This window comes from Arvicola amphibius, chromosome 4 (assembly GCF_903992535.2).
Source record: "Arvicola amphibius chromosome 4, mArvAmp1.2, whole genome shotgun sequence".
Classification (NCBI taxonomy): Eukaryota; Metazoa; Chordata; class Mammalia; order Rodentia; family Cricetidae; genus Arvicola; species Arvicola amphibius.
In genome coordinates, this window is record NC_052050.1 from 133,023,196 (window position 1) to 133,048,682 (window position 25,487).

The 25,487-nt window shown below is 42.7% G+C and overlaps 1 protein-coding gene across 2 annotated transcripts in view; it reads left to right on the forward strand.

Annotated features, from left to right (window-relative positions):
* Mtmr7 (myotubularin related protein 7) overlaps window positions 1-25,487 on the forward strand; it is a 93,677-nt gene that overhangs the window by 26,450 nt on the left and 41,740 nt on the right. For both annotated transcript variants that reach the window (XM_038325601.1, XM_038325599.1), the window contains exons 2-5: window positions 7,170-7,292; window positions 9,152-9,314; window positions 18,102-18,259; window positions 23,433-23,561. In XM_038325601.1, the coding sequence (XP_038181529.1) occupies window positions 9,296-9,314; window positions 18,102-18,259; window positions 23,433-23,561 (306 nt within the window). In that variant the 5' untranslated portion in view covers window positions 7,170-7,292; window positions 9,152-9,295. The remainder of the gene's footprint in view (window positions 1-7,169; window positions 7,293-9,151; window positions 9,315-18,101; window positions 18,260-23,432; window positions 23,562-25,487) is intronic.

The window sequence follows — 25,487 nt, forward strand, 5'->3', positions numbered from 1 at the left end:
TCTTTGTTATGGGTTAACTTAATAGATAATTACTTTTGTTGAGAACCACTGAGACGTACAACACCACCACCACACATGCGTTCATTCTCTCTCTGCCTCGGTCTCTCTGTCTCTCTGTCTCTCTTTTACTCTGAGTGGGACTATTGATAGTTTAGGAGCTTTGGAACATCTTGAAACATCATATCAATTGTTATGCGGATAGTGACATCTTCCATGAACAAAACCACTTGGAATTTCCAAATATATATGTGCAAATATTGCATGACTAATGGATGGTTATTGTTAATTGTATACTTGACAGAGTCTAGAATCACTTGGAGATAGGTCTCTGAGCATGCATGAGAGGGCTATCTTAATTAGTTAACTGATGTGTTGAGATCCATCATTTTAATTACAAAAAACATTTTTATGTGTATAGGTGTTTTGCCTGTATGTATATCAGTGTACCATATATGTGTTTGGTGTCCATCGAGGCCAGAGGTGTTGGATCTCCTGGAACTAGTTATTGATGGTTGTGAACTTGCATGTGAGTGCTGGAGTTGAACCCCAGACCTCTGGAAAACCATCCAATGCTTTTACAAACACTGAGCCAATTCTTCAGTCCCAGGAAGACCCATCCTGATTGTGGGCAGAACTGTTTTCTAGGCAGGGGATTCTGGATTGTGTACAGTGGGCAAAGTAAACTGAGTTTGCGTGTGTCCCTTCCCATTTCTCAACTCTACATGGCAATGTGACCTACTCCATGAAGCTCTTGATACAATGAATCCTCTGCTGTGATGGATCATAACCTGAACTGTGAGCCTTTCCTTTATGTTGGTTTTGTCAGAGTATCCCCACCATACCAACAGGAAAAGAAGCGAAGGCACTACCGAGAAGACTTGGCTCATCAAGCATTTCTCCCCAGTTGCAGAAGGTCTTACAGCTCCCGATGGGATAGCTACCTTTGCAGACCTCAAGGCATTGCCAGACACTGTGGAACAGTCAGGAAACTGGGCTGTTCAGGTCTGACATGGGGTTTGCACCATCAAGAGTAGAGCAGGGGGCTTAGATGGCTAGCCAACCTACTCGTCCCTTCTCTAGTTTCAACACACCTTTTCCCTTGTACACATAAGGATTCTGATTGGAGTTTCTGGGAAATTGGAGGTTGGAGTTTTGATCCATGACTCTTTTCTGGTTTTACAATATTAGGGTTTTGGGATTGAACTCAGATCCTCTCTACTGACTGAGCTATCTTGCTAGCCCAGAAAGGATTTCTTTTATTCAATCTTAAAAATTTTTAATAGAGTTATATTGTATGTAATGCCAAAGTAGAGATTCAGTATGATGTTCATTCTGATACGTCAACCAAAGGGCTTTGCTTCTAAGACCATCAGTTCAACTTAAAACTAAATTATAATCATGGCAAGTGGAAATAACTCAAGAAACCTTTCAGACTCTAGCATGCAGCTAGTTTTTTTCCTAACTTAAAAGGAAAAGCGAGAGGGTTGTAAGACTGAGGAGCTCAGCCGGGACACCTCCAGTGACCAGGAAGGTGTGCATGCCTGTGGGCTGTTCATGGCTTCACTTGGTGTGCAGAGCAGTGTTGAGCACTGCAGCCTTGGCCTGGTTCAGATAGTGCTGTTGCAGGGGCTGGGCCTTCCTTTCCTTAGAAAGCTGGAAGAGTTTCCTGTTGATCATCCACCTTCCCACGTGGCTGGGTTTCTTTTAATCCCCAGTCTCTACCATATACATTTCCACCATGGCTGTGTTGTGTTCTGGGTGGTCTCTAAAATACCGTTGAGACAGAGTTACAGCATCCTGGAATTGAGGGAGATGCTGGGGACCCTAGATTCTTCCTGCAGGTCAAAAGCAGAGAACTCAATTGCCTCTGCCTAGCAAGTCCCGTTTCAGAATCCTATCCAGAGCCCAGGCCTCTTGAATACTTTCCTTTTCATGTTGGTAGAGTCAGAAAATGTCACGATACCAAATTTAGCATGGCAAACTATTTATCTAGCTGCTTTTCTTAGGTTAGAACATAAACTTGTCTTTGGTTTTGGCTGCTGCAGACATTTTGATTTCTCTCTGTCCAACAGTCTCTGGACCTCTTCCCTAAATGATTGACAGTGACCTTCAGCCTAATTTATGTAGCTCTGAGGACTTGGTCTTTGGCCTGAGAACATTTTGTGGCACTGCCATTGGTCCCTCTCCCATCCTTTTCAGTGAATGGTAACTCTGCCTGTGAACTCCTTGTCCTGCAGGGCAGCTCTTCTTACCCAGGTAGTCTCAGACGATTCGCACCCCAGAGTGTTCACCGGTCCCATATCTGACCTGCAGAGTGGAAAGCAATATTGTCTTCTGGTGGGCTTAGCAGGTGGCGTGGTGAGAGTTGCCCGAGAGAGGTCCTGTCTGTTGGTGATTTATAAGATCCACCTCCTGACTTCAGGCAGAAAAGGGAAGAGGAAGGTGGCTGTTCTGCAGCCAGGGTGTCTGATTGCAGACCTGGCAGTGGGAGATGGAGCCCTGTGTCTTGACTGAAGCTTTTCAGCCTTGTCCTAGAAAAGCTCGCAAAACCCTTTATTTCCCTCAGCGGAGACCCGGCAGAGGAGGAAGGGGAATAAAAGGGGACGTTAAACTGTCGCTGTGCTTCCCACTGACCTGTAACAAGGTCCCGGAAGCCAAAAGTGGCTGTCATGTCATTTTGTTTCCCCTCAGTACCCAACAAGTACATCAGCATCTTGTTGAGGACAATGACGTTTACTATTTGCGCTCTTATTAGTTCTGGGAATCCTGAAAGTCAGTCTGTACCAGTGTGTAATCTTCTTTCCAATTTCCAACCTTCTATCTTTGCATTTGTTTCAAAGAATGTCTTGATAGTGTTTGTGAATATAGTTTTTCAGTGTAATTTTACCTAAATAAATCACCCTGGTTTCAAAACTCAAGTTTTATGTATAAAATTGCTTGAAGTAATTGAGAACTCGTTATCTTAATGTTATCTTTTAAATTGCAGTACTAGAATAGCCTCATAAGCATCTGTAGGTGTTCACAGTCCTGATGAGGGACAAACCTAGGTTTTAGAGTTAGTCACCTCCGCCTGAGGACGTTGAGCAAATATCTGACAGAATTTAGAAATGGAAATTACCAAGAACCTGACTCATGAGTGTATGAGCAAATATCTGACAGAATTTAGAAATGGAAATTACGAAGAATCTGACTCATAAGTATATTGTGTGGATTAAGTGAGGTCAGATGTCCAAAGTGATAGATAATATAATTCATGGCACTGTGTAAGAACACACCTAGAAGGTTTGGGATTTCGTTTTTATTTATCACTGGTGGTAATTTTTATATGGACCATGACAGCACCCTGGCTGTCCTGGAACTACTCACTCTGTAGAGCAGGCTGGCCTTGAATTCACAGAGATCCGCCTGCCTCTGTCTCCTGAGTGCTGGGATTAAAGGCGCGCACCACCATCGCTTTGCCCTCTATTTTGAATACCTCTGCCTCTTGTCCCTTGGAAGTCCAAAGCTGTGTTGAGAGTGTCTGACAGCTTCACCCCTTATTCCCAGTTGTTTTAGCATTTATTATTTGTCTTTACTCCCTGATGCAGAATCTGCCTCTTCCTTAATCACACTTCGAGTCTCCAAATATTAAGGCTGGTATGTCTGGACGGTTTGGCTAAGGCAGGAATGATGGCACAGGAAAGCACACAGGTTAGATTCTGACATGCCTTACTGGGAATTGTTCCCCCTGCCACCGCTGTGCCTCATCCGCACCACCTACAATGAGGCAGATGTTTTCCACAGTGCACTAATGGATAGACAGTGCTCGGGTTGGGATTATGCTTTTAGGCATGATTTTTCCCTTTTATATTACAGGATCTTTAAACTTAAACTAGTACTTGTCCTACAGTTGGAAAAAAAAAAAAAACCTCAGTCTTAAAATCTGAGAAACTTTATAGGGTCGGGGAAGAATTTTGCACAAGTAGCATCAGTAAGTCCTTGCTCAGCGATCCCTCTGACCCTTTGGAAAGACCCTTTCTCATCCTTTAAAGTGGAGGACGTGACAGCCTCTCACACGCTCACACACCTCCTAATCACTGTCAGTGCCTGTGTCACAGCGCAGGTGCTCTTGTGTGGGCAACTGCTCTAGGCGGCGGCATAAACCGGGAGAAGCCTAACAGCGAGGCGGGCTAAAGTCTCATGCGATAGCCAACTTTATTCAGAGCATCAGATGGTTTGTACTCGGAGCGTTAAAGAGAGTCACATGTGTAAGGTATGCAATCACAAGGACAGCCACATGTGGCAAAAACATGTTTCCCATGGAGACGTATGAACAACAACAGCTGAAGTGAACTCCCTCTTGTCCACTACACCTCAGAGGAGCCCGAAAACGTGTTCCAAGAACAGTTCTGTGTTTTTGAAGACTCTTGTTTTCTTGGCGTTTTCTCACAAGCACTCAGAATTCCACTCACAGGTCTCCATCCTTGGCTCTTTGAACCGTCTTTGGCTTTGTATGTCTGAATGATCAGGATTGCCTCCTATCCTGTCCCAGCCTCACATCCATCCTTAGCACTTACGTGTCCTCTGGTGGCTCTGTGTGACTTCCAGTTTTGGTGTTCCCAGGCCTTCTGTTGCTGAAGGACCAGTGCCTACTGTGTTCCCGACTCCAGTGCTGCCTTTCTTCATGTCCCCGCAGCAGCTGACAGCCATTTTCCCTGCCCCCCAACAGTACAGTCTGCCAGTTACGTCATCCTCCCCGACTGTTCCTGTGAATGCTTTGCACACCCCTCTCCCTGAAAACTTTAAACATTGGATGTCCGCAGGTGTCTTCTCTCCCCAGTTGTCATACTCTCCAAGGTTACCTCTTCCGGCCATGACTTCAACATTTCATATCATGACAGAGTCTATAACTTTACTGCATTGGAGCAAAGCTGAGACACCAGTAGAAAGAAACATCACAGTGTGACGTCCCACAAAGGAAAGAAAGAGCAGTGCCAAATAAATAGCATAGTGATATGCAACCCCGTTAATCGTATAGATGGGGTTCATTTCAGAAATGTCAGCTTAGTGGTAAATGCACAGCCCAGAATCCCGAGTGTGATTTCCTTAGCGTGCATTACATGCCATTTTCAGAGCATGAGCTTCTGCTATAAGTTGTCTTCCCAGGGGCCGACAAAACAGTTACAATAACCCTGTCCAAGAAATGAGACATTTTCCAAGTCTCATCTTCAGCTATGAGAAGCATTGCTGCTGTGTAGATGAAATAGACCTGAGACAGCCAAACAATGAAGCACAGCTATTAAACTGGTAGGTCTTAAGGATGGTGCCGGAATGCGGGAATTTCTTTCACTTAAGGTTGTTCCAGGTACCTTAGCATGCTGTGAGGTGGCCCCCGAACATTGCTCTGTCTTTACATCCTTTGTCCCGTGATGGAATTGTCATATTCATTACCCATTTCTTGTATTGGTGCACACACTGGCAGATTGTTTTGGTATTTTTCTTTCATTTATTTTTCCTCCATTTTTTTTTCTTCTATAGCTTCAAAATTGCTTTTGACAGCTCTGGGACCTGTGAGAATGATTGCCAGACTTTGAAATTTAATTTTCCTGCAGCAGCATCCAAAGTTAACAAAAAGACATGGGAATAATTCCATTAAGTCTCCCCATCTGCCAACATCTGTGTCCCTCACGTTGTTCTACTGGGCTTTCTAAAAATAATTTTAAGTGTTATAACCACTTTCATTTCTGTAGGGAGAAGATTTCATACTTGATATTTTTACTTTAAATTATTACCTTATGTTTAGTATATTGAATAAATGTTCAGTTTCACTAGTCCTAAAAGCAGAAAAACATTATTTATGTTTCATTTTTGCATATTGTTAGTTAGTATACGAACTCTAACTAATTTAGCTACATACCTCTAAACAGCCAAATGATTTTCCCCCAGAGAAATGTTATAAAGGGCAGTGGTGTCTCAAGCCTTTAATCCCAGCACTCAGGAGGCAGAGGCAGGCTGATCTCTGTGAGTTCAAGGTTAACCTGGTCTACAAGAGCTAGTTCCAGGACAGGCTCCAAAGCTACAGAGAAACCCTGTCTCGGAAAATGTATCTTCTTAGTTTTCTCTTAATCTTTCTTAAAGTTGGTTCAAAATAGAATGTTTGGTAAATAAAATTATACAACCATGTGAGACCAAAAAAGAAAAAGCTCCTTAATGTAGTCTTGGATCGAAGAAGAGGTAAGGCCTGCAATATTGGACTTGATTCAGAGTGGGTAAAGGAACTGCATTCCATGGAGCTAAAGAGATGACTCAGCACTTAGGGGTCAGTGGCTCACAGTCCCCTCCACCCCCGCTCCAGGATATCCAGTGTGGCCTTCTTACCTGCTCAGGCACCTGCACTCACACGCACAAACCCAGCCTAACTGAAAACAAAGTCACCCTTAAAATCAAAAGGGGCTGTTTCACTGAAGAAGTCATTGTGTTCCAGTTTCCCTACACCGGGTACAGGCTGTCTTGTCCTCTCTGGTCCTCTCTGTGGTTTGTTGTGTGATAGTCCCACTGCAATAACCTTGAAATTTCTCTGCATAAGAACACAAGTGCTTGATAAAAAACATTTCTGTACACCCAACAGTTGGAGGAGAATTCCATTCATTAGAATCAACTTTTTCCAGCAAATCAACGCAGATCTCAGTCTTTAGGGTTTCTTTATGTATTTTTCTCTGATAGATTTCTCCCATATGTAGCTTTGTATTCCCTACTATAGTAGTTTATGTGAAGGCAGATATTCATACGCCATGTCTACAACTTTACAAATGCATAGAAAAGCATGCTGTTTTCTTTCCTATAGAATGTAGCTCGTATTCATACAGCCATTATGTAAATGCAGAGCTTTAATGTATATGTGTGTTGGGTTAAATTTGAAATTTTGTATAACTACAATAAAATGAAACCTCTGATCTTTTTAACCCTCGAGGAAAGAGTACAGCTTGTTAATGTTTTGTGAGACATTTGGAGTCATATTTTCATAACTGGTATTTTATGATTTGATATACATGATCATAGTCTGCCACTGAATGAAGGGGTTTGTTTTGATTTACTTATTGGAAACATCCTCAGATGTAAATTTTAGAGTAAATACAAGGTTACTGAATACTTTGTGATTGGATCTTTTGATTTTCCTCAAACTTCTCTAGGTTGAAAATGTCCGCTTGGTAGATCGAGTATCCTGTAAAAAGGCAGCGCTGGGGACTTTATATTTGACGGCTACTCATGTCATATTCGTGGAAAATTCACCCGACACGAGGAAAGAAACCTGGGTACGCTATCCATATTTTTGGTCTTATATGTTTTTCATTTGTTTCAGAGTAGAGAACATGGACTATTTTGGGCATTTGGAGGTGATTTCTGGGGTATATTAGAAAAGGGATGTCCTTCTGAAATCACGGTCATATCTCCCTGGTGCATCTACGTATCTGAAACATTAACTATTTAGGCATCATCAAAGCTAGACCTAGCAGTGGCCTGGAGCTGCTGGAACTTCATGCCATAGCCGTGGAGAAGAGCTTCAGTCATGCTGGTTGTAGCATGTCTATACCTGATTTGCTGTAGCTAGTTTTTTGCAGGGTGCTTTAGAATACCTAGTAGTTTTTGAAAGTTTCATACTTTCATACAGTGTGTATTGACCAGACGCTTCCCTCCCCTCCCCTTAGTGTCCTCATCCTGTCTCAACTTCATTTCCTCCTCTTATGGTTGTTAATAATGCCCTAGTCCAGTCAGGACTGTCCGTATGCACATGGTTATATTGCTAACCACTGGGGCCATGACCTGAGAGGACAGTGACTCTCCCTTTATCAACAGCTATCAGTTGCCAGTAGTTCCTCCAATGAGGGTGGGGCCTCAGGGGCCCCTCCCCCATGCACGATCTTATAGATTATCTTTTCTCTTATTTTATGATATTGACTTTACTTTTCTGATAATTTCAAAAAGAAGGGAAAGCTGGAGACTCGTCCCGTCACTAGGTATTATTGTGTTTAATCATCAAAGCATTAGACATTTCTGACATTATATAGCACCACAAACATGACTTTATAAACTACAGCCAAAATCTTGACTTGTAGATTCCATTTCCATACTCCACGGACAAGGCTACAGTTAGTGGAAGGTAGCCAGAACCACACAGTGGACAGGAACTTCATCGAGACCTGCCCTTAAAGACAGAACATAGATCTCCTCAAAAGCTAGGGAGTCACAATCCAGAATGGTTTATTTGCTTATCAATTTGTTTCTTAATGGAATGATGATTGCAGAGGTTCTAGATGAGGTAAGAAAGTAAGGAATGTGGGGTTACTGATCAGAGGGTTCAAAGTTTCAGATAGATAGGAGGACAAGGTTTTGAGGTTGATTGCATTATATACCAGGGTTTATAGTAAATCATGATGTATTATATATTTCAAAGTATCTTGAGTAAATTTCAAATGTATCACCATAAAAATCATAGCTCAGGAAGTTGATGCACACACACAGACATATGTGTGTATACATATATAAATATATATATGTTGATTTAATCATTCCACATTTTTGTCTCTCTCTATATATATAATATATATATATATATATATATATATATATATATATATTAGAATAGCACTGTGCTATGATCTGTCCACTGAAAATAACAAACTGTGAGAAAGTGAAGTATTTTTATTTGTAGCCTGCCTGACCACCAACAGCTTAGAGACCAAGTAGCCATTGAACTTGAGCATCCCATGTGGAATTAAGGAGCATGGTGGCACTTCCCAGTGGAGCCATCTCTAACTTTTCTTGATCGCAAAAGTTTATTTTACTAACTTCCCATGACCTTATTTAATTTTAGATATTAAATGCATTCAGCATTTGACTTCCAAAATGTTCCTTACCTGGAGCTGTGCAAATTTAAATGCTGAATATTTCTCTTCAAATTAATAAGTACGAATATCAGACAGTTTGGAACTGAAAACTAAAGCTACAGTCGTCTATAGCTGATTCTTACTTGGAATCTCCCAGTTCTTATAAACAGAGTACAGGTGTTGAGCGAGGCAGATGTTGAGGGATGTTTCTTGTCTGAGACCTCTTTGTCCTTGTCGTTTTGTTTCTTATTCCTGCTTACCATACTCATATTAACTTTTGGTCCTAGATTCTACACAGTCAGATCTCCACCATTGAAAAACAGGCAACAACGGCCACTGGCTGTCCTCTGCTTATTCGCTGCAAGAACTTTCAGATTGTACAACTTGTCATACCACAGGAGAGAGACTGCCATGACGTCTACATCTCTCTGATGCGCCTTGCACGGCCAGGTAGGCAAAGGAACTCCGCATCTCCATATGTGACTTCTGAAGAAAGGCACAAGTCATAGTGAAGAGTTTGTATTATGCTTAGGAATAGCCGTGTTTTAGGGCTTGCTTGCTGTCTTTGCCCTGATGATCACTTGGTACATTAATCTTGCCTTTTGAGGTCTCCCATGAGTTATTTGCTAGATAGGCTTCATTTGATAACCTTTGTATTCTCTTAGATTGTGGTTATAATGTGGTTTTCTTTCATTCTGAAGTCACTTTAAAAAATTACACAACTTTGGTAATTGAGTCACTTGGTATGAGGCTAGGACAGAACTTACAATTTGTTACAAAGAGTTGAAAACATTGTTATGTAAAACACCTAGAGCATTAAAAGAGTTGAAAACATTGTTACCTAAAACATCTAGAGTGTTCTTCCTTTCCCAGAATGGTCTAGTTTCTTGTTTTTTTTTTTTTTTTTTTTTTTTTTGAGACAGGGTCTCACTATGTAGCCTTGACTGATCTAAAGGTCAGAGTTCTGGATTTTGAGAGGATATATATTTGCTTTGATCATTTGTAACAACAACTAGGCTTAGTATCAGTGACTGTTGGGAGAACCTTTCTGGTCTCCCTAATAGAACATTCCCACACATGCAGTGGGGAGAATGTTTGGAGATGGAAAACGGGTAGTCTGTGTAGCTGTTTTCCAGCTCATGTAGTAGCTGGGGCTTTAGCTGGAGAGCTTACGATACTCATCTGGAGAAGTGTTCTTGACTCTGCACAAGGTTTGTGTGAGCTTGCTTAGAGGAAATACGCTTCCTGGTCGCTTGTGAAAAAAAATATGTCATCTAGCTAGAACCTCAGCGTCACTTGGAAGGTGTCACTAGGGGGAATAGGGTATGTGCGTGTAGTTCCTTTACCAGTGCATCCTGGTTCCGGATGAGACATTTGTGACCTCCAAAAGGCACTGGGCTGGGTTCTGACTTCCTTCACTTGTAGATAGTTTAGATCCAAAGTTACATAGTGGACGTGATCCCTGGGAGTTGTCACAATCTGGTCATTTTGACTTTGCTTTGTTCTTTCAAGGCAGTTGGTTGAGACTTTCCCCACCTCCAAGCGTGTTAAGAATAACTGCAGAGTAAGCCAGAAAATCAGTTGAACTTTCTGGAGGGTGCTCTATAATTGGAACAGCGGTTCTGGGAAGATGTAGGCTAGGCTGCATGCAGCAGAGCTTGCAAGGAGAGTTATGTGCCAGCAATTTCTGTGTCACTGATTAATGGATGTGCAGGGTAATAAATGTGCTCTGACCGGATTAATGGGATTTAGAGATAGCTGGAGAACTGGGCAGGGCTAAATAGAGCTGGAAGAGCAGCTCTACGAGTGGCAAAGGACGTGGTGGGAGCAGGACGTGCTAGCACTTTCTGTGAGGGTCCCTTTGCTTCTAAAAACGCATGCTTTTTCTACAGAGGTGACATTTTGGTCTTTAGATATTAGATAAAGCCAAAGACCTGATTGGCTGCCTTTTCCATAAATGAAAACATAGTAATACATTGAATTAAAACTGTCACCTGAGTGGATTTAAAATGTCTCTAGCATTTTGAAACACTGGCATTAGAAACATCAGGTTATGTAACACAGCATTTTAATAAGTGTGGGAAGATGGGACACAGCCCAGGCAGTTCCCGAGCATGCTGCTGAATGCAGTGCTGTTACTGCCTGTAGTCTCGGAGGCAGGACTCGAATCGGGAAGGAGATGAGAGAAGTGGAGGGGCTCATGTACAAAGCAGCAGCTCTCTACTGGGGGCAGGCAGGGCTCATCACAGATCACCTAGACATGTTGACAAAATATATCCTTATTCCCCTGTTAGGCATGTCAATAAGGAGGGGAGGAGACAGAAGGCGAAGGGAGTTAGCTGGGTAAGGGGCACAGTGCAGGGTCCCACATCAGCTCAGTGCTTATTTTGGTCATAAACGTGGATCTCTTGTGGCTATAGCTGATTGCAGACTGCTACAGAAGACCTTTTTATGTTTATTTTTTTACAAAAAAAATGTTTGGGAGTTCATTTAATTCAAGACTTATGAAGGAGGCCTTTTCAAGCTCTATAGGTCCTTTGGATTTCTGGACAACTAAAACATTAGAAGAGATTTAACTGGTTTTCATTTTATATAAATAAAGATGGGTAGGCATTTAGTCGTGGATTATTAAAAAATAGCAGTGTAAGATAATTTAGTTAAAAGAAAGATTGGACCCAGATGAGAAAATACGTTAGTCTGGTGGGTCTGACTTACTAATAAGGCTATGAAATTCTCTGATTAAAAGAAGCCTGTTTCTCAGAGGGCTCTGCTTTCCCATGTGCGTGCTGTCTTTAGTCCCCCTTCTAATTTGCCTCCTGCTGTTTATTTTTGTATCAATTATCCTGCCTTCCTTAGTGTTTGTGTATCCTTCAATACTTAAATAATTTCTTATGTTTACTTTTTACCAAATTACAGCCTTTTTTAAAAAGTTCATCTAAATTCCCAATTCTTCTGCATATCTTCCCCTCTTTTGGTGGTGGGAATTGGACCTAGGGCCTCACACATGCTTACTGTACCACTTAGCTGCAGCCACGCTCAGCTACAGCTACAGCCACAGCCACGCTCAGCTACAGCCACGCTCAGCTACAGCCACGCTCAGCTACAGCCACGCTCAGCTACAGCCACGCTCAGCTACAGCCATGCTCAACTACAGCCACGCTCAGCTACAGCCACGCTCAGCTACAGCCACAGCCACGCTCAACTACAGCCACACTCAGCTACAGCCACGCTCAGCTACAGCCACGCTCAGCTACAGCCACAGCCACGCTCAACTACAGCCATGCTCAGCTACAGCCACGCTCAGCTACAGCCACGCTCAGCTACAGCCACAGCCACGCTCAACTACAGCCACGCTCAGCTACAGCCACAGCCACTCTCAACTACAGCCACACTCAGCTACAGCCACACTCAGCTATAGCCACAGCCACGCTCAACTACAGCCACAGCTACGCTCAGCTACAGCCACACTCAGCTACAGCTGTGTTCAGCTACAGCCACGCTCAACTACAGCCACGCTCATCCACAGCCACAGTTCTGTACATTTACTATGGTTTTCAAAAATCTCTTGATTGAGTTTATAATTTGAATCTTTTATATTGTCTAAACCATTGATGCTTGAGCAGATTTGCAGTGGCATTTTGTTTTCATCTGTGTAGGTGTATATATAGTCATGTGTGTGGTTGCGCATGTGTGTGGGGATTGGAGAACAACTTCAAGCTCATCAAGAGCTGTTCTACCTTGGGTTTTTTTTATTATTTTTTATTTTAGTTTTTATTATTTTGTGTGTATGAGCATTATTTTATGTGTATGAGTATTCATGTATGTACCACATGTGTGCAGTGCCTGAGGAGGCCAGGAGAGAATATCGGATCACCTGGGATGGGAATTAAGAGCTACATGTGGTGCTGAGGATGGAATCTGAGTTCTCTAGAAGGGCAGCCGGCCCCTTTTAACCATTGGGACATCCCTCTGGAAGCCACCATGTGTTCTGAAAGAAGGTCTCTTATTGACCTGGATCATAACAAGTAGGCTAGGCTGATAGGCAGATGAGCCCAGAGATCTGCCTGTCTGCTTCCCCAGTGATGAGATTACAAGTGTGAGCCACCCTGCCTGGATGTATTTAATTCCAGTCAGTTAATCTTGGGTCCTCGTGTTTACAGGGCAACTGCTTTACTGATTCTTCCATTTCCCCACCCTGCCAATTTCTTTTTTATTGACCATATTGATCTGAGTCTGGTAGTCCTCTTCCATGACATTAGCTTCTCCAGCCCTAATGTATAATTTAAACTTGGACTTATTTAAAATACACAGTGAAGAGGAGGCACCCTTACTATTTTATTTTAGGGGTGCAAAATCCAGCAACAGCCTCTGTTATCTTCTCCTGTTCTCTGATGGGTCTTCCATGGCATTTATTATGATTTGGCTTAATTCAGTGGATTGCCTAAGGCTTTCAATACTCCTGATCCTAAAAACTCCACAGTTTCTGCATCCTGATGGTAGCTGGCAGCCTTTCTTCTTTTTTATCTTTGAAGTTTTAAAGTACATTTAGCATTAAATTTTCCTCTATTTTTCCAAGTTATTTTTATAAGGAGATAACATTTCTTCCTATTTTTTTTCTAAATATCCTCTTCTAATGACTTTTTCTGCAGATAGCTGCAAAGCTCCTCTCCTCCTTCCCCGACATGCCCCTTCTGCACCTCTCTCCACACTGGCCAGGTGACACCTTTTATATGTGAGAAAAGGAGCAAAGGGTCAATGGCAGGTTCCAAGTTGGGAGTTTACACTTGAAGTTGTGTTTCGACTGAGTGAGAAGATAATGGTAAGAGGAGGTGGTTCAGCTGGAGTGGAGAGAGACTTGCTTCCCAGAGCCCAGTGAGCAGTAGTGTAACATAGTGACAGCTCACAGACTTCCCAGGGTGAGGAGACACAGTGAGCAATAGTGTAACACAGTAAAAGTGCACATCTCTGTGCTCAGTTTTCATTATGCATTTTGACTGAAATACCAACCAGGCTTTCCAGAAATATTCATGCTTAATTAATTTTATATAATATTTTAGGAATTGTCAGTTTGCTTTTCTGGGTAGAAATACATTTAAGTTTGTCTTTGTTAAGCTAATTATATCGCCTTGGTAGACAGTATGCAATGATGTAGAATTAGTTTTTTTTTAATTTTTGATTTAAAAAGCAATTTTTAAAATTAAAGGTGTGCTTTAGATTACTCCTATAGTTCAGAAGCTTGGTTTCTTGTTGTTGTTTTGGTTTGCTTTAGCTTTTCATAGGAAGAGGTCCAGTGTGCCCTTCTAATAAGAACCCAAGGACAACACCCTATCCCCCTACTTCCCAGCCTGTCCCTGCAGCAGAAGCTGTTCTGGTGGATGTCATGGCACAGACCTGGAAATATGGAGTCTGAGCAGTGTTCATCACGTCTGTTTTAAGAGGGGTAGATCAGCTGAGGGAGATGGCCTTGCTTAGATGGACAAATAATTTTCTCTTGTGCCGTGCACAATGCCTGACTGCGCTCTATGCGCTACCATACAGTTCGTGAGATTCGGGCAAGGGGCTGGAGGTTGAAACACACAAAGACACAGAGACAGGGACCTCTAGTCACTGGTAAGAAGCCCTTTATTCAATAGCACCATGGAGGCTTATCTACCCAACACGGTCAGGTGGGCCAACAGGTGAAAACCTTACCCTGTGATCCTCAAGGCCAAGGCAACACGTGCTCGTGAAGCAGAGCTGGTAAACAACTTTGACACAGCTTTCAGTAACTCAGATCAGAAGGAAAGTAAAGATCGCTAGCAGGGAAGAGCAGCTGGAGGCCAGGACTCCAAATGGCCCCAACGCTCTTGTTCATAGTTAAAGATTACTATAAAGAGAATAATAGTTCATACACAGAGACAGCTATGTTGTATGACATACATCTGATACGGGGTTGATATCCAAACTATGTAAGAAACTTAAACTCCGTGAGAAGAAAACACATAATCCAAGTAAGAATTACAAGGGATTTAGCTAGACATTTCTAAAATTATCTGAATGGGTAACAAGTGGAAAAACTTGGCATCACTAATCATTTGGGAGATAAAAATGAGAAGCACATTGAGAATGGTGCTTCACACCCGTGAGAGTGTCTAATGTGAGAAAGAAACGAATACTCTTTGAGATCAGGAAGGATAAGAAAAGAACTCTTGTCTACTGTGGGGCTATAACTGAGTATAGCCATTATTGAGAACAGCGTGGGCACTCCTCAGAAACCAAACATAGAGCTGCCGTCTGAGGCACCTACAGACTTGCAGTCATTACATTGTCTCCTTCCGTGTTCATTTTAGCAGCCTCACCCTCACAGTTAGCAACCTGTGCCCATCAGCTGATGAATAGAAAGGAAAATGTTCACTATACACGTGCTACTAACAGATATTATACATTTCGATACCGCTAAGAAGAGAGATTCAAGACATTCTCCTCACAAACCTATTTGTTATTTGAAGTTCGTTAGTTTGATTTACTACTCCATGCTGTACATCTTAACACGACTTGGGAAGTGACCCAGCAGTTAGGATTGCTCACTGTGCATGCTGGATGACCAACGTGATTCCATTGTGGAAGGAGAGAACCAACCCTGATGATTCTTGTCAGACCACCGCACCTGGGCATGGCACGCATACACACACAGCTAATAATAATGATAGTGGTAATCTCAATATCACATTGAACCATATGTGTGCATGTGTGTGCGTGCACCTAGAATTTGTCAATATACAAATTTAAAAAACATACCTACAAACAGAATACCACTAAACATTTCTTTAGTCCAAAAAATTATTTTAATCTTACTTCCCCGATAACTGTTAAAATTTTGCCTTATTTTGTGATATGCATCGGGGTGGGAGGAACAGAACAGTAGTGAAGTGGGAACTAGTTTGTAGATTTGCGTCTGTGCTAGGTTACTTTTTCATTTCTCAGATTACACAGTCCCCAGTGTACAGTGTAGGCTGGCTTCTGAGTAAGAGGCTTGTCCACAGTACAGAAGCAAGATCCAGGTTTTGCCAACAACAACAAAAATAAAATGGAGGCTTTCTTGCCCTCATATGGAATTTTACTTAAGATTGGGGCTGAAGATTTGTTTATCATCCTTTTCTATAAAAGTGTCCAAAAGAAAACGTCTTATAATTTCAATGTAAACCTAGTCTGATATATTCCAACTGCAGGATCTTCCTGTCCAGTGTTGGTTTTGTACACTTTGACTGTTCACTCTCAGCCCACGTACAGAAAACTGTCAGTCATGTGATGTTTTTCCTCTTCCGACCTTGAAACCTATTTGTAAACACTTAACAAAATGAAGCTTCACTTCCATTATTACCCCCAGGGAGCTGAAGATTTCTCAAGAGATCCTTTTGGCATCTTCAACAAACTTCTTTTGCAGTTAGCATTATGGTAGCAGACATCTGAGTCATGAAAATGGTACTCAGTAACGGAAAAGATGGGTCAGTGTTGAGCCAGCTCTTCCCAGAACAGGATCTCAATCTTCTCTGCTGTTCTCCATTAGCTCATATGCCAGAAACTGTTTTTACTGATCGTGTCTGGTGTGTGTGTGTGTGTATGTGTGTGTGTGCACACGCACATGCACCTTCCTGTGCACCGTTCTTCTCTGATGCACGGCCAGTGTTCTGCTTTGATGTTTAGAATGGTGATGTCAAGAAAGACCGAAGTGGAACATAATTTATCTAGTTGTGCCTCTTAGACGTCTAATGAAAAAGATGTGATCCTTGAAAATGCCCTTATCTTCCTTCAGAATATGACCCTTGTCTTTCTTCTTTCCTGTGGGTGAGTCATGTTAATAGCAGTCAAAACAACCTTATGACTGAGTTTGGCTTGGCCTCCTGTTGGTGGCCAGATCCTTTATAGGACCTTCAGTCACACATAGGAGCATTAAATTGTCTGCTCAGAGTGCTGTCAGCCAGCTGAGCATGAAATGGGAGGGCCTGGGAAAACTGAGGCTATAGGCCCACATTGGTGAGAAAAAGGAGGTTTATGAGGGTGGAGAAGGGGAACAAGGGAAGAGCTGAGAACTTCTGTGGGAACGTGGAACACAGATGACCTGCAGGGTGCTCTTCCTCAGCCTCCTTTGCTTCACTTTTCTCGTCTTTGAAGTGAGGGTCAGCACTAGTGCCTACCAGCTGGATTGATCGGCTTCTTAGAACAGAACCTAGAACCAAACAAAGGCTCATCATGGTCAGGAATTCTTAAGTCTTGTACTTCCAAGCCACAGATGCCCACCCAGCATTTTCGAATGTGTCTGTTCCTGAACCAAGCTGTAGTGATACAAACTATACATGGAGTCCCCAAAACGAAACAAAATGTGGCCTTGTACTATATTTTGTATTATATACATATTAAAGTAACTATATTTTCTATATTGGGTTAAAATATTACTAAATTAATTTCACTGTTTTATTTTTTAATATGGCAACAGGGACTTTGGTAACGGCAATGTGGTTATATGGTGAACTGTATACTTCCCTAATATGGCAAGACCAGAACAGAAAAAACAAATGCTAGATTTTATTGGGAAAAGGGAGGAAGTAAGACTCTTGGGCTTGGCCTCACAAGCCTGAGAGAGAAAAATGTCTGGCTGAATTGAAGGAAGGCTTCCATGATGCATCCCTCAGTTTGGACTCCATGCGCAGGCTGTGGTGCTTTATAGACTGATTTTATTAATGGCTCCTATAAAGATCTTAATTACACAATTATATTATGTGTAGTTGTTAAAAATACACGTTTTGTTACATAATCCACAGCTTTTCTAACTATTTTGTTTCTGCTTTCTTAATTTTGTGAGCATCAAACTGTGTCCCTCTTAGGACCCATTCCAGAGTCAAACAGAGTAGATGTCTGATGAATTCCTACATTCTTAATTATTGTCATGCTCCATATTTTATGTGTTTTGGAAAATACAGTCACTTTTGAAGCAGTTAAAACGACTGTGTCCTCAAGGAGGAAAAGCCCTGCTTTCTGCAGAGAAGGAAGCTCTTGCAGAGTTGCATCCAGATGCCTCAAGGTCGTCTTGTCATTGCTGGAAGGGGTTCCTGTGACCCTGTCCATAGCAGCAGGGTGCCCTTGTTCCCTTGCCAGGGGTGGGAGGCTGGGATGGTGAACTCCAGCTGGGACAGAATGTTTTTGGGGCAGTTTCTGGCTTTGACTTAGCTTGATTTGGCTTCTACTCTCTTTTTCTTGCAGTGAAATACGAGGAGTTATACTGCTTTTCCTTCAATCCCAAACTGGATAAGGAAGAAAGAGAACAGGGCTGGTTGCTGATTGATCTTAGTGAAGAATACCAGAGAATGGGCCTCCCTGATAACTATTGGCAGCTCAGCGATGTGAATAGAGACTACAGAGTGAGTGTCATCATCTTAGTGGGATCCAAACACTTAATCTGCATGAATCAACAAGGGCAGTTAGCCTGGGATAACTTTTATCTCCTTTAGATTCTGCTGCTCTTTATAGATGAAGTCCGAGGGTCCCCAAGTCTTTTTCTCTTTTTGCTGGTACCCTGCCCCCCTCCACTACTGGGGATCAAACCCAGGGTCTTATGCATGCTGCACAAATGATCTGCCACAGAGCTGTGTGCCTGGCGGCTCAACTGTACCTAGAATTAGTCCCTCAAGACCATCCCTGCATACTTCTCCTCTTAAGGGGGTGAGCATGTGGAAACTCAGGAAGGCCAAGTGGAGACTCTGTGGGCAGCCAGTTGATGGGAGAGCTGGCTGGAACCCCATTCTCCCATCACATCTTTTTATAGCACAGGGGACGATTAGAGGGGAAGCCAGAGGGACTCCAATGGCAGTTTGGCACCAGCCTCTTGATACGCTTACTGGATTCTCGATTGGTACATAAGGTCACCAAGAAGCTCCCTAGAGAGATGTGGAAAAAAATATGCCTATACTCTCAGGGAGGAGTATGGAGAAAGGAGAGGAGTGCCAAGCGATCCTTTGTTCTCTCCAGTGATGAACTCACATGTCAGTATTAGCTCCAGTATTGATTCCTAGTGCTCTAGGGTGTTAACAAGGGAAGGGAGATAGAGGTGTGGAGGGGCAGCAGAGAAAGAGGGAGGGAGAAAGAGATAGAAAATATGAATGATAATATCATGGTTTAACTGTTGTGTATTTGTGGGTTTGTTTGCTCAGGGTTCTGAGCATGTCTGGCAAATGCCGTACCATACCTCTGAGATATACTTCAAGCCCACTCTTCTTGTCTTACTTTCCTTCCTTTGTTCATAGTTGCATGATTTAATAGACCCTTTCTTATTTAAATAGTGCCTTTGTTTATTGAACAGTCATAGTGACTCTCTGAATTGCCTGTTCACATTCTTGCTCCTTTACTCTAGAAGGTTGTCTCAGTGTATTGTAGATACTGTTTTGCTTTAGGTAATTGTTACCGTTCATGGAGTTAGTAAAGATACATTCCAGCATGTTTTCTGATCTTCAGAACTTCTCATTTGTGTGGGGTTTTTTTGTTTTTGTTTTTTGATAGTCTCAGATAGTCCAGGCTGAACGCAAACTCTCCATGTAGCCAAGGATGGCCTTCAACTCCTGATCCTCCTGCCTTTTTATGTCAAGTGCTAAGGTGTAGATATGTTTCTCATGCCTGATTTAGCAAGTGCTGAAGACTGAACCCAGAACATCTGAGCTGCATCCCAGCTCTAATCATAGATTTTAATCATTTGTACTTTTGTATATTGCTACTCTTTGTTTAAATTTGACACTGCATAAAATCTGCAATTAGCATTTTTACTAATTATGATTGTTATAGTTTGAGACTACATCTTATCCTAAAATTGGGTGGTTCTTCACTATTCTGCAGAATATCTTGAAGATACAGATTGTTTGAGATGCAGATGGTTACTCCTGATACTGAATCTTCTTTGTAATTATGCTTAAATTCAGTAATTGATACCTTACTTATCTTTGTGAAGGTATCAGGTTAATGTAATCAGACCAAATTGTCCTCTTGTTAAACTCAACTTTTACACCAAATGTTTTATTTAGCCTTAAGATGAAAGTGAAGGGAAACCCAGCTTTACAGCAAAGGAAGTTGGATGTTTTTGTTTCTAAAGCAACTGTATGACTCTTCTTGATCAACGAAGAAAATACTGTGAGCTGCAGCCAGTGAATTGTATTTTCTTGAAAATAGGGCTCTTTTCCTTTTGGTGACTTCCCCCTTAGAACTAACATCTCCACTGTCACTCATGCATAGTAACCGGAGTCCTGCTGTACACAGACTGAACACCATGTGTCACACGGCGTTTCTTTTCTAGAGTAACACACAGCAAAAACAAGGCTGGCCATTTACAGAGTGTTGTACAGCAAAGGTGGAAACCTCGGGGATTTTCTGACTTGAGAAATACAACAGACTTGTCTTTATCTGTTGCCTGTCTGATAGAACAGAGATTGTCTCCATAGTAAATTCTGGCTAGCCATCCAGTGAGGAAAACTTCATCTTAATGACCTTATGATTAAGAAAAATATGTATTTCCCCTCTTGCTTTATGAGTTACTTTATACTTGGCACAAGTCCTTTCAAGTGGGTGGCCGAGAGGAACTTGCCAGTGATGGAGGTGATGTCAGACAAGTTCTGCTGTTCTCCGGTTGTGTGGTCTTGGGCAGGGCAGGTTAGTCCCTATCAACTCTGATGTCAGTGCCACATGAGCTAGGATACCTGCGACACTTGCTCGTGGCAGCCTAACTCCCTAAACCCTGAGATTACCTTTATTCAGGTAAAGTAATTGGTGTCTACTACACAGTTAATATTTCAGTCAGGCTGGGGATGTAGCTCTGTGGTAGAGCACTTGACCTGTGTTCAGAGGGCTCACGTTCAGTTCCCAGAAATGGGGAAATAGTTATTCAATCTTCCTTGTAATATAACTTAAAATATGATATAAACCATCTATTCAATCAGACTTCTTTACTCCAGTTCCCTATAGCTAAATCTTACCATATTATCTTTTATTTATAAATTACTTTATGTTTTTCATACCTTTGTCATAAATTCCTCGAAGTAAGTTATAGGGCCAGTGTTTCTGGGTAGATGTACCTCAGTTCCCGACAAGAAGCTGCCCATCCGCATCTGACTCAGACACCTTGGATAGCGTGGATGGATAGCATCTTGAGTGGATATCATCTGTATAGGTAAATACATTTACTGGAAAGTACCTGGGGCAGTAGGGCACCAGTTCTGAGAATGTGGCATCTTCACGGCCCGCCTCTCTGTTACTCATTTCTGCCTAGGTCTAACAGTAATTCCCGTAATAAAGTAAAGACGTGGTAGCAGCTTAATGATTGAACGCAGGAGTTACCTAAAAAGATTCCTTAGGTCAAGACCCCACTGATACACATGGGCCTTTAAGGCAGGCTAATTTAGTGAGAAATGCAGGCTAATTTATTTAGTGAGGACAAAAAAAAGTTTTCTTACTCATAAACAATAACCCAACTTATTTCATTAACGAAGTCAAGTCAGAAGTAAAAAGCAAGAGAAAAACATGTTTCAGTCTTGTGAAATTTTCCCATTTTTCTCTGAGTTTTTCCTTTTGATTTTCAAAACCAGACAAAAATGTCAGGTGATTCCTGAGGAATTTTAAAATGCAGTAGCATAAATTATATTGTGTGACGCATTCTTCGTTACCGGGATTTTGATTACAGCTCTGTGAACTAGTTGTAAAAGTGACAGCCGTGAGATTTCTGAGATTGACAGCATTTCTTTCCAAATTTGCCACCTTCCTCATTTTCAGGCGTGAACTTAGTAGAGCTCAGTATGCCACATTGCCGTGTGATTGAACTCCAGAGCTCGCCTTGCAGAGCTGAAACTTCGTGCTATGTGCAGTATTTTGGAAAGTCTCCCCTAGTACAGATTGTTATCTCACTTAGCCATTAAACCTTTCAGTTTCTTCGTGTTGTTGTTTTTAGGAAGAGGCTAGGTAATCTTCAATTTACTGAAAACCTACTTCCTTTCAAAACTGGTAATTTTCAACATATGGCACTCTGCTGAGTGATCACGTGCTTGACCCGTGGGCCAGCAGGAGTGGTTTGTATTAATATTCTAGAGCTTGCTTGCTTGAGACAGAGTCAGACACTAGGCTGGAATCAGGAAGGAAGTGCAATGTTCTGTGGCCCCATTCTTGCTGTCTGGGTCCTAGCAGGCTGGGCTCTCCTCTTCTGGAACAGGGCTTCCTTAAGAGTATGAGCCCACTTGAGACTGAAATGACACTTTGGACCTGTGGCCATTCCTTTTCGTGGCCTTTTGCTTCATGATTTTGAGCTGTCTGGTTAAGAGAGTCAGTGGGGGCAGGCAGGGATAGATGGCATCTTGACAGGAGGCTGAGAACTCTCGTGTGGTTTCTCATTCCCCTCAGTGGCGACCTGTAGTGTGTGCTACGGTGGTGGAGTGGTGGAGTGGGTGGAGTTGGCCAAAGGATCCATAGATAAAGTATTACCCCTGTTGCTACACCCATGTGGATTCTGTTGCTGTGACTCCAAAGATGCCTGACTTCCAGGAAAGAAACAGTCGCTTGATGAAGCCCAGGAAACTGCCGTCTGATGGACTGACTGACGGGGAAAACCAAACACTGACAGCCAGCAGCACATACCGTCACCAAGGGCTGGCATTTCTTCTGGCTCCGGTGGTTTATAAAGTGCTCTGTCATGGCTGTTATCTGATTGTTTCCTTCTGTCTACCCTCTAAGATACCATTTCTAAACTATCACTTTTGGAGATTCAGAAAAACCAAAGCATCCGGTGTAGTTTGGCTCTTCGAGGTTGCAGAGTCACAGATGCCAGACCATGTACCAAGCAGCTGATTTCTGATTCTCAATACTATGATCCTCCAAGGCACCAGGTCCCGTGGGGAGCAAATCTTTTACTATTATAAAATCAACACACTTGAAAACCGATGAAGCTGTGTGGTAATGTGTGTTGTAATTGTGTGGTAATGGGAGGCACACTGTGAAATCCTATCTAGAAATCTTCCTGGGGGAGGACCCGGGAGGAGACATCCGGAAAGAAGGTGGGACTGGGTAGGCTGGGGAAGCATGGAAGGAACCTGAGCAGACCAGGGGCAGGGGTGTCCAGAGAAGGCTGAAGAAGTACAGAGTGTTCCAGGGACACAGAGGTGACCCGAGGATGTAACTGCTGTGACTACATTTTCGGAAATTGTCCCCACACAGGCTGTCAGTCAAACATAGGGGGCTAATGTTTCTTCAGCCATTAGGATGCAGAGTTGCAGTTTGTTCCTTTTTGATGAAAAACTGTCTTCCCCACGTAAAGAGCCTTGGGAGAGGAGGACACTGCACAGTGACTCGGTGTCCACAGTCATTCTGCCTTCCCTCAGGATTTGTCATGGACGCGGCACACTTCACTTCTCAGAGTGGCTTCAGGTGTCCTCGAAACAGCCCCCTCTGTAACTTGATTAGGAAAGTGGAGGTCTGCAGCCTTCAGGCATGTCGAAATGGGATTTCTGGGATCCACTTGCAACTTAATGCTTGATTGCCTCAACATACCTTTCTGTTTTCTGGTGACAGGTTTGTGACTCTTACCCCACGGAACTGTACGTTCCCAAATCAGCCACAGCACACATCATCGTTGGCAGTTCCAAGTTCCGGAGCAGACGGCGATTTCCTGCCCTCTCCTACTACTGTAAAGAAAGCCATGTACGTCTCAAAGCAGGCCCTTGTTTTACTTTGCTTTTAGGTTTTATCCTGGATGGTAATTTTTCTAGCTTTCTCGGTCTCTCCTCTCTGTCTCGTTTTCTCTGTGTGTACTTATTTGAATTCTCAGTAGTACATGGGTATCCTGTGGATGGTGTGAGACAATCTAGTTTCATGTTTACCTATTCTAGTTTACCTTCCATGTCTATTTGGCAATAAAGCAATGGTAGACTCAGACATTACCTAAGTGTGTTCAGCTGCCTGAATGAGACTGTCCTCTATGAAGGTGCTATGCCCGTCTTTCTGAACCTCAGATGAAGGGAGCTGTAGTATCAGCCATCAGTTCCCCACTCCAGGCAGTGGATGAGGAGGCTCTCAGCAGTCTCCCACTTTTAAAAGGAAAGTCGAAGAAGCAAGTGTGACATTTCTGCTCACATCCTGTCCACCAGAACTGTGCAGAGAAGGCAGGAAAATGCAGTCTTTGGGTAACCATGCAAGAGACTGCAATTTAAAGCTCTGTTTCCATGGAAGATAGGAAAACAAACTTGGAGGAGTAACAGTATTCTTTGCCATCAGCTATAAAAATACTTGGCTCAAGTCAGGCAAAAAGGTTTGATTTTCATGGTTAATATAGTTTTATATTTAAAACCAAGATATTCTCTGTGTGTTTGTGCACGCACACTTGTGTCCACACGTGTACATATATGTGATTGTGTATAAGTGAATGTAAATTTACCTACAGTCAAGGTGCAGCAGCAGCTGTCAGTCAGGTGACAAAGGAAGTTTCTAAAAATATTCTGAGCAAGGCATCTCCACCAGAATAAGGAAGCAGCCTTCTGGGTTGCCTTTTCCAAAAGACCATAAAGACTTGTTTAGCAGTGGGTTCTCTTTATTCAAAGGATGCATTTGCATCCACTGCTCTTTTCCCAGCCTGGAGAAACGTGACACTTACCTGTATTATTTAACTCCTGGTATGTTTCAACCCACACAGGAGTGGAGCAGTGTTTAGAGGCAAAGGATGTTGTGACTCCTCTTTCTTAAAAACGGAGTTAGTCAAGTTGTCAGGTTCTGTGTTGTTATACTTTAAATTGAGATGCCAGTAGCATTGACATTTTGTGATGAAGTGAGAGAGGACAGAAATTTAGGTGAAGGATAGAACTGGTTGCTCTTCCTTCCAGCAGTAGGATAGACAGAGTGTTTAAACAGTGAGTTCAGGGTCTATCCTGCTCCCTTTTCTGAGAAAAGTGAACCTTTCTTGGGTCAGTGTGATATCATAGGGTAGCTCAGAGGCCAGCTTAGTCTAATGCCCTCTGTGCCTGCGTCTGCCCTCTGATCTTTCCAGCAGCTAAGAATACCATGAAGTTGGGGATCCTCTGCATTGGATTTAGCTGTTCCAGCAAAGGCTTCGGATAGGCTTGTTTCCGAGCATCCCTTCATGATGTGGTTGGTTACTCTGGGAAAACACTGCCCTGCCCGTGCGGGCCCTTGAGCTCCCGTTCCCACATCTCTGTACACACTAAAATCCAAATTGCAGGAGGAAAAATAGGCATGTGTGTTGTGTAACAACATTTGGATTTCAGTATCATGTTTAAGTATACAAGAGCTTCTGGGAGAGAGCTTGTCCTGACGAGGTCCCATTGCTGACTATGGATTTCTGCGACTGTGTGGGAGTCCGGGGAAGTGGCCTCTTGGCCTTCCATGCTCTTTTCACTTGTTATAACCTAGCCATTGAATAAGGGCTATGTTGTGGTTGCACTGGGAGGGGTGAAAATGGGGTGCTGTAGGGGAGGTGGGGTCAGGCCTTGCAGTATCGTGACAGGGAGGCTGTCCCTGTTCCTACTGGAAGTTTAACTGATTTGTCGGAAACTGAGACTCCATACTTCAGTGACCACGAGCTGCCACAGGCTGTTAGGTCAGGAGTCTTATGTG